General features: G+C 42.9%; 1 protein-coding gene across 1 annotated transcript in view; it reads left to right on the top strand.

The window, feature by feature from the left end:
• Window positions 1-9,750: 9,750 nt before the first annotated feature.
• Window positions 9,751-10,000, top strand: part of LOC122129803 (DNA repair protein RAD51 homolog 3-like) — a 14,920-nt gene continuing 14,670 nt past the window's right edge. The window contains 1 exon segment of the mRNA XM_042704524.1: window positions 9,751-9,900. Within this exon segment, the coding sequence (XP_042560458.1) occupies window positions 9,783-9,900 (118 nt within the window). The 5' untranslated portion in view covers window positions 9,751-9,782.

Here is a 10,000-nt window from a genome sequence, read left to right as displayed (position 1 = left end):
CACACAAGCACACACACACGCGCACAAACACACGCACACACACATACACACACACACACACACACACGCACAACAACAATTAGAGGCACACACAAACATAAGGAAATACACAACCATACATAACACTTAAAATAAAAAGGCCACTGGCCCCCTGAACTGCCCCATACACTTTAACTGTCATCACTGGTAGATGATAGATGATAGATGGATACTTTATTAATCCCGAGGGAAATTTAGGAAATCTCTACTGGACCCATACACTTTAACTGTTTGAGTTAAGAAAACTATTTTTGAATCATGTTTTGGCTTGAGTTCATGTAGGTAAAATGGTGAATCGTCCATAAGAAAGTCAAGATGTTTCTTTTTTGGTGCTGCATTCCAGTCCTGTCTGAGAGCTGGTGAGCTGTGGAGGAGTCAGCGTGAGATCGCCACCCTGAGGACACTGAAGCAATGGCTGCTGCTGCTGCTGCTGGAGAGCACTCTTCCACAGCACTCTAATTGTTCCAGAGCATTCTAATTGTTCCAGAACATTCTCACTGTTCCACAGCACTCTAATTGTTCTAGAGCATTCTCACTCTTCCACAGCACTCTATTTGTTCTAGAGCATTCTCACTCTTCCACAGCACTCTGATTGTTCCAGAGCATTCTCACTCTTCCACAGCACTCTAATTGTGCCAGAGCATTCTCACTCTTCCACAGCACTCTAATTGTTCCAGAGCATGGGTCTCACATGAATGCACCAATTGAAGACAATACCAATCGTGATGAATGATAAAACTACACACACACTCTCAGACACACACACACACAGGCCCTCACCTTGGGTCCATTGCGTTGTGCACCTGCAGTGGCCCAGTCCTGTGGTCGGTGGCCCTTGGCGTCATGAAGTCGGAGGTCTCCGCCGGCATCCAGGAGCGTGCTCAGTAGCCTTGCATTACAGGAGAACACCACTGCATGCACAGGAGTGCTGTGGTCGTCACAGCGACTACGCAACAGAGCACACATGATGACATCACGCAAATGAACACAACATTACACAGCGCCCAACATGACATCACACAAATGAGCGCAACATGACATCACGCAACACAACTAGGGCTGAAACGATTACTCGAGTAACTCGAATAATTCGAGTACAAAAAATGTTCGAGGCAAATTATTTGCCTCGAGGCTTCGTTTAAGTCATATTATTTAGGGTGGCGCGATGGCGGAGAATCAAGAGACCAGCAGTAAAATGCCTTTCCGCATGGTAACTGTATGAACGTCACTCTGTTGATAGTGACGTTGCCTAGCAACGCTGTCTGCGTGCAGCTCCCTCAGTTTAGGGTTCAGTATGATAGTGACAAGTTTAGTTCGTTGCCAATTCAGTGGCAAAGTAGTTGACCATACTATGTTCCTATTACGTTTCGAGTGCTTAAATCATCATTGTTCGACATGTATGTGAGGCATTGTGTGCCTACCTTATAAAAGTAAGGGTTTTCATAAAGTTACTACATGCGAGTGCACATTGCTATTAGTAGCGATTAATTCAATTCAATTCAATTTTATTTATATAGCGCCATAACAATACAATTGTCTCTAGGCGCTTTACAGAGCCCAGAGCCTGAAACCCCCTTAGTGCAAGCACAATGGCAACACGGGCAAGAAAAAACTCCCTGTTAGTCAGGAAGGAACCTTAAGCAGAACCACGGCACATAAGGGGGAACCCATCTGCTTGAGGTCGGCCGGGTGGAGATAGGAAGGGGGGAAGGGGGAGGGTTGTGTGGCAGAAGGGGAAGGGAAACAACAGGTGTTGTACATAGCCTGCATTTGGTAGATGTACATAATATATATACAGACATCCAGTGGTAAATACATGATACAGACAAGACCAGTTTAGTGGATATACACTGTGCTGATAGGGTTACTATTACAGGGGTAAGGGGAGTAGGAACAGAGAAACATGTCGATGGTGGCAATAATATATATTGTATATAAATGCTAGCATAGGGTATGAGGTAGAGTAAGTGTACGGCAGTGCGGTGGCGGTGGGTGCAATTGGTCGAGGGTTTCTGCAGGTAGACCGGGTAGAGAGACTACAGCAGCGTCCCATGGCGAAGATAGTCTAGATTAGGAGAGAAAGAAAAAGAACAGAGTGAGTGGGTTATTATAGGCATTAGCAATGTGATAAGAAAGGAGAGGGAGAGGGAGAGAGAGAGAGAGAGAGGCTGCCTGGCTGGGTGTATGGGGATTTTATTTAGTATTTAGTTGGCTGGTGACAGTCGCAATACGCGCCGTGTGCTGTACCCGGGATCTTCCGCACTCCTTCACGGTACAACATACGCTGTCTGTAGCCCAGTTATGTTGATTAGGGGGGTATTGCATGTGTTTTAGATGTGTTTAGCTATGCTGGCATTTAGCATTTAGTTTGGTTTGGCATTTAGTTTGGTTTAGCATTAGTTATGTTTAGTTATGCTGCCATTTAGCAATTAGTTTGGTTTGGTACATATGGAGATTTTAGTCGTAAGCTTTGTTAGGGTTGCAGGGTACAACATACGCTGTCTGTAGCCCAGTGATATACTTTTTTATTTATGTGTTCAGTTATGTCTAGTTATGCTTGCTGACTGGCTGGCCCAGCAGGTGATGGGTTTGTTGACGCAATTACTTGTGGCTATAGGATGCACTAAAGAGGAATGTCTTTAGTCTTGATTTGAATATAGGTAGGGTGTCTGCATCTCGGATGGAGGCAGGGAGATTGTTCCAGAGGAGGGGGGCTCGGTAGCTAAAGGCTCTGCCTCCTACTGTGGTTTTTGATATTCTTGGAATTACAAGGAGGCCTGCACTCTGGGAACGGAGCGGTCTTAGAGGGCAGTAGGGGACAACTAGTTCCTTAAGGTAGTTTGGAGCCAGGTCATTTAGGGCTTTGTATGTTAGCAGGAGTACTTTGAAATCAATTCTACTTTTGACAGGGAGCCAATGCAGAGAGGCAAGTACAGGTGAGATTAGCATACTAAGCGGAGATTTAGTTCTGTTCTGTTCTTATGTTGAGTCGATGTAATAAGGATGGGTTCTTCCTGTTAAGATTTCGACTGGATGAGATATGAATGAGATCCATGTTGCCTAGTGTAATGTGTCCACTATTATATGCATTTAGTAATATTAGTTGTGTAATTGTTATCGTGTAGCAATAACTCCTGTTATTGTAATTCAGTGCAGTGCTGATTAGTCCCTATTCTCATTGCAGACCACACACATATGTACGATCACACGCATCGTCATGTAATGGAAATTGATGAATGCACATTAAAGGGAGATAAAGAAGACTGCTTTGGTAATCGTGGGTGTTTTAACTGACTAGAACCAACAAATACATTAACAGGTCACCATGCTGAGCCTCTACAATGTAACGTAAAAGTTGACGCTAGCGGATATATGATTGCTAACTAATATGAACACTAGCGCTAGTTAGAACGTACATTATTTGTGATAAATTTTAGCCTATGTTATGAGTTGATAGTGATGACTAGGCATGATGTTAAGTAGCAAGTGAGCAAAAAAATGCACAAAGATCTCATGTCATGCACTCCTCATTTCTTCCTCTCGCATGTGTGGTCTCACACACATACACACAGCTGTTGAGCTTTGGACCTGGTTGCGGGACGCACTTTTGATATTGTTCATCAATAAATAATTCAATGAATTTAATTCATATCATGCTCCGGTATCATTGTTTCATACGGACTGTTATTATTCACACACGTGCATTTAAAGATTAAAGGTGGCGCAATTGCGGAGAATCAAGAGACAACTACTCGGTCAGAAACGTTAGCATGGCTTAGTATAGCATGCTAAAACATTTTTTTTTTTTAATAACGAGTCACTATTGATATTGTTGTTTAAAAACGCCAAAGTACTTTTTATCCGATTACTCGAATAATCGATGGAATACTCGATTTCAAAAAGATTCGATAGTTGCAGCCCTAAACACAACGCAACATGACATCACACAAATGAGCACAACATGACATCACGCAACACAACCCAACATGACATCACGCAAATGAGCACAACATTACACAGAGCCCAACATGACATCACACAAATGAGCAACAGAATCACAGAATTACACAGCATAATAAATCATAATAATTTATACATGACAATATGACATCAAAATGCATCACAGACAACAATTTCACAAGACACATATGGCAACTAGAGGTGAGTGTGTTTTACTGGTTGGGATCGTCTGGGAGGTGTTATATGAGGGGTGTGGCTTAGACTGTGTGGGTGTGTCTTACTGGTTGGGATCGGTCTGGGAGGTGTTATATGAGGGGTGTGGCTTAGACTGTGTGAGTGTGTCTTCCTGGTTGGGATCGGTCTGGGAAGTGTTATATGAGGGGTGTGGCTTAGACTGTGTGGGTGTGTCTTACCGGTTGGATCGGCCTGGGAGGTGTTAAATGAGGGGTGTGGCTTAGACGGTGTGGGTGTGTCTTACTGGTTGGGATCGTCTGGGAGGTGTTATGTGAGGGGGTGTGGCTTAGACTGTATGGGTGTGTCTTACTGGTTGGGATCGGCTCCATGCTGCAGCAGGAGTTCGGCAGCACTGGTCAGACCCACCAGACAAGCGCAGAACAGGGCGGTCTGACCCACGTCATTCACACAGTCCACATCTACACCTGCACAACACATGGTGAAGGTCATTCACACCTGCACACCACATGGTGAAGGTCATTCACACCTGCACACCACATGGTGAAGGTCATTCACACCTGCACACCACATGGTAAAGGTCATTCACACCTGCACACCACATGGTAAAGGTCATTCACACCTGCACACCACATGGTAAAGGTCATTCACACAGTCCACATCTACACCTGCACAACACATGGTAAAAGTCATTCACACCTGCACAACACATGGTGAAGGTCATTCACACCACATGGTAAAGGTCATTCACATCTGCACACCACATGGTGAAGGTCATTCATTTACATTTACATTTAGTCATTTAGCAGACGCTTTTATCCAAAGCGACTTACAATGTATACACATTTTACATTTACACTGATGGCACACTGCACATCAGGAGCAATTAGGGGTTCAGTGTATTGCTCAAGGACGCTTCGACAGGGAATCGAACTAGCAACCTTTTGATTACTAAACGACTTATCTACCTCCTGTACCACTGTCGCCCTGCGCCATTCACACCTGCACACCACATGGTGAAGGTCATTCACACCTGCACAACACATGGTGAAGGTCATTCACACCTGGCCCAACACATGGTGAAGGTCATTCACACCTGCACTCTACACGTCGCGTGAAGGTCATTCACACCTGCACACCCAATGGTAAAGGTCATTCACACCCTGCACAACACATAGTAAAGGTCATTCACCACCTGCACCACCACATGGTGAAGGTCATTCACACCTGCATTCACACCTGCACAACACATGGTAAAGTAGGGCCAATGATTTTCCGCGATAACGTCAAAACGGACGGAATTCGCGGAATGAACCCTTTGAAACGGAATTGCAACTTTCAGACGGAACCTCATTTTGTGCATACAATCGCCCAAATTCCCCTGTATTTTGGGCTGCAAGGCTATATTTCTTTCAAATAAACACAACGATTGCAACGATGAACAAACATTAATTAAAGAACAAACCCACTGAGAAAATGTCACGTCTTGCCGCTGGAACTCTGCCTCCGGCCACGCCCCCCCCTGTTTCAAACGGTTGACCCCCGTTATGTTTATATGATCTGGCGCTTAAGCCACAATCCTCCTAAGCCACATTCACTCCTCCACCACTCACGCGCTCCTCCTCAATCTCATTTACACTAAAAACATGTTAAGTCTTCTGTTCCTGTTGATGGCTGGGCAACCAACAACTAAGCAAGGGCATATTACTCCACTCATTCTTAAGCCATCAAATCTACCTCAGGGTGAACAAAATGAGCTGAAAACGGATCAAAAACAACGGAATTCACCAAATGTTAGAAACGGAAAGTTGGCAATTTTTTTTAAACGGAAAATCAATGTGAGCCCTACTGAAAGCGCTCATTCACACCCTGCCAACACACACATGGTAAACGAGTCATCTCACACAGATCCCACGATCTACACCCTGCGACACCACATGGTTAAAGGTCATGTCACACCTGCACACCACATGGGTGAAGGTCATTCACACCTGCACAACCACATGGTGAAGGTCATTCACGATCTGCACACCACATGGTAAAGGTCATTCACACCTGCACACCACATGGTGAAGGTCATTCACACCTGCACACCACATGGTGAAGGTCATTCACATCTGATCAGACCTTCAGCATACAATATATAACACAGGTCATCACAGTCTGTAGTTACACCTATAATATACGATGCACAACAAAGATCATTCACACAGTCTACATTCACACCTAATTGAATTGTATTTTTCTAAGTTCTTGTACCTTATTAGAGGGCTATCACATGCAACATTCACATAACACAGATCCCTACTGACTATTTTTTTCCAGACATGCCTCGACCAGGTAGCCCAGCGCACCTTTCTTGAGAAGTTTCTTCCCATCTTGTTGACGTTCCTCTCCCAGTGTTGCAGCGGTGGAGCTCAGCCTGGGTCCCCGCCCTGCCTCATCACGCCCAGCCGCCACCGGGCACGGCACAGGAGAGCAAAGCCCCATGCCACACTGGTCCACCACACTCACACCAGTTCACGCTCACACACCCACAACAATCACAGTGCATTCGACTCAAGCACTCCCAGATAACTCTGAGAATTAAAAAAAAATGTAAAATATGATATATCTTACATGGGAATAATATCTGGAGACAAGCAGGTGCAGTCCTCCAGTAAGATACCTACCAACTGACATAGTACACAGCAATAGCAGTGTAAACACCTTTTTCAACTCCAATACTGACCATTAGCTATCTAGCTAGCTTACTAACGGATTGCTAGTTAACTTGCTAAATAGCTAGCGAACAGGTTTGATCCAATATTGAGATTAGTCGTCGACACTAACTAGTACATTGGTATAAGTTAATGTTAGAAAACCATGAGCATAAAGATTACCACGCTTAGGGCAGACTAATCTACAAGATATGACTAAAGCCTGAGAACTAGCTTTGCTAGCTAGCTAGCTAGCAACTGAAACTGCGATCCTTCTATGAAACTTCTACGTAGTTAGCTAGCTAGCTCTAAAGATGTGATGTTTTCCGGTGATATCAGGGTAACGAATTAAACGATTTATAAAAAAAAAAAGAGTAACTAAGCTCCTTCATGTGTGAATATAACAGAGGTGTATAGTGCATTCTGTGCAGTTATCTACAATTCTTTGCTCATTGTAGTTATCTACAATGCTTTGCGACATATTTGGTAATGGTAGTTTTTGCTGTTATTCTCCTAACTTTGGCTAGGCTAGCAACGGCTAAATCCATATTGTAACATTACTAGAAATTAACTCCCTGACTTCGCCAACAAATTGCTGCTATATTTAAGAGCTCATAATGCTTATATAGAAGGTGTTTTGTTTCTTGAACATTTGTCAAATAGAAAATGATGTTACTTACTCTGACAAATTATTGTTATCGGAGCACAACTTTACTGTTTGGCTGATGAATGTTTCATCTTCCATGCTGCACGTGTCAACTCTTGGTTCTTACAGAACTGTGCTGCCGAAGGTTCCATCCATAGCATACAAAGTTTCCACATGAGCATCAGACAAAATGTGAAATTAAATGATGCGTTATTTTAACCCCTATTCAGGTTAATCTGTGCGGTTCATCACAAACGAACAACTTTCAGTACACTTGCTGATATTGTATGTGAGAGATAATCTACCTGGTTTAGAATACTATTCCACCTTTCTTCCAAGGGGAATCTCATCGACAAGGAAGGTTCATTTTGTTACAGGCTTTCAAACGTATGCTGTGTGATAACTGATGAAACATTAAGTTATAGCCTATGTAACGGGTTCGATTTACGCTTTTTATATCATTACAAAGATAGATCTGGTCAATATCATATAATTTGTCTTTTATTTTGACTTGTTGCACACAGCTGGTGGGTGTTTCTGATGGCCCGTTCCTCTCCCCCTTGTCCTGTTCCACTGTATATCTGTACGTCTCTATGAAGAGGCTATAAATATTCCCAAATATAATATATAAAACACATTTTAGTGTTATAAGTAGTCATCCATAGAATTACTTCTCACAATATTATACATATTCAATTTACCCAAGTGTTTAGGATCTAGTATGTGTGGCTATATTAAAAAAAATCTAATATTTACATAACGTACAGTATGGTCACCTGCTAAGATTAGCCTAACAATATTAGGCTATACGATTAAAACCAACTGACATTATTGCCTACAGCAGCGCGGGGTTAGCGGAACTGGAACTATTAGCCTATAGTTGGCTTGAGTGGACGGGACCAAACCCGAGGACTCGCCAGCTACGTCTGTATGATCTGTCATTTGTGCAGATTAATACAGATACAGTTGCAGTAGTCTACATTCTTTGAGTCAACTTTATTTTTTACAACAAAACAACAACAAAAAAACACTCAACGCAGAGAACAATATACGGGGTTACAGTAGTATTTAAAAACGAATTTACCAATACTTAGTTGTGAACGTCTTAGTGGCTCCATGAGCTATTTTTCCAATAAAAGAATGAGGCATTTGAGCAATACCAGATAGCAACTGACTTTGTAATAGACCAATCCTCAGCATTATTGACACATTCAGCTCTTGTGAGATAACATCATGTCTCTGCACCACATACACATGTAGGTGTGGATACCCCAACTCCACACACTCTCTCTCTTTCTCTCTCTCTCACACACACACGCACACACACACACCCTCTCTCTCTCTCTCTCTCTGCAACAGAAATAGCATCAGGCTCATTCATGCGTATTTACAATGTCCAATTTATGTAAATATAAACAAATCCATAAAATTGTGTATGTATAGTCTACTTCCGTATAACTGCAGCTACCTATTGCAATGACAGTTGTCCGTTTACAGAGTCCCTGGATGCAGTTGCCTTCATTGGCAGATCTTGGATTCGTTTGGAGTTTGTTCGAAATTGAAGGTCATATTTGCACTTGGAGCAACTGCTTCCTGGAGTTCGTGCCAAAGATAGAGAGGAGGGCGTCTGAAATAGGACTCGGAGCCTAGAGCGCCCAAGGGCTGGAAAACCCAGATAATGCGAAAGATACAAATAACTTACTGATGGCCTGTTTCATTTGTAATACACGTTTTCACCACACAGTGGCAGCAGCCGCAAATGTTTTACCACGGGAAGGTTCAGTCTTTCATAAAGAATATAATTGGCGTAAGCACGCACAAACTCTATATGATTAATACAAAAATTAAAAAAGTCATTATATCTATATGTAAATTAAAAAGAGGGGCCAGTCTATGTTATTACTTAGAAATAATCTGGGTTTTTTTCGTCAATGTAGTGACGACACTTCCCTTTTCCAGGGAGGCGGGTCAAAACAGAAGTGGCATATTTGAAACTGTCAGTCCAACCAGCCTCAAGCGTCAAGACCAATATAGAAGTATCAGGACCAATCTTACAAGACACATATGTGGTTCAACAAGTCCTCTGATAACTGTTTCATCGAACTGTCATGTCGACTGTGATAGCTTAACAAAAGTTGCGAAGTCGGAGGTGAAAAAGTCACGGAAGTTTAGCTTGTTAGCTATTCCTCCATTGCTAACTAACAACGGACATACAGGAGTAGATGAAAGTGGATTAATGTCACAGAATGCACAGGACCATCGCGAGTTTGCCGCTTGCCCCATCTGTGAAAACTAAACTCACAAGCGCCGGGTTTGACACCTGCGCAGACCTGAAGGATTTGCGACCCCTCCAACTCTGCAAAGGTAAATTACCTGATAGTCATACTACTACAATTCACTGTAAACGTTAAATAAATGACCTGATAGTCATACTACCACTACCTGTCTTAGAAGGGTAGTGATA

This window comes from Clupea harengus, unplaced genomic scaffold, assembly GCF_900700415.2.
Source record: "Clupea harengus unplaced genomic scaffold, Ch_v2.0.2, whole genome shotgun sequence".
Taxonomy (NCBI): Eukaryota; Metazoa; Chordata; class Actinopteri; order Clupeiformes; family Clupeidae; genus Clupea; species Clupea harengus.
Note: the sequence above shows the minus strand (reverse complement) of the source record. Positions and strands in the feature narration are given on the sequence as shown.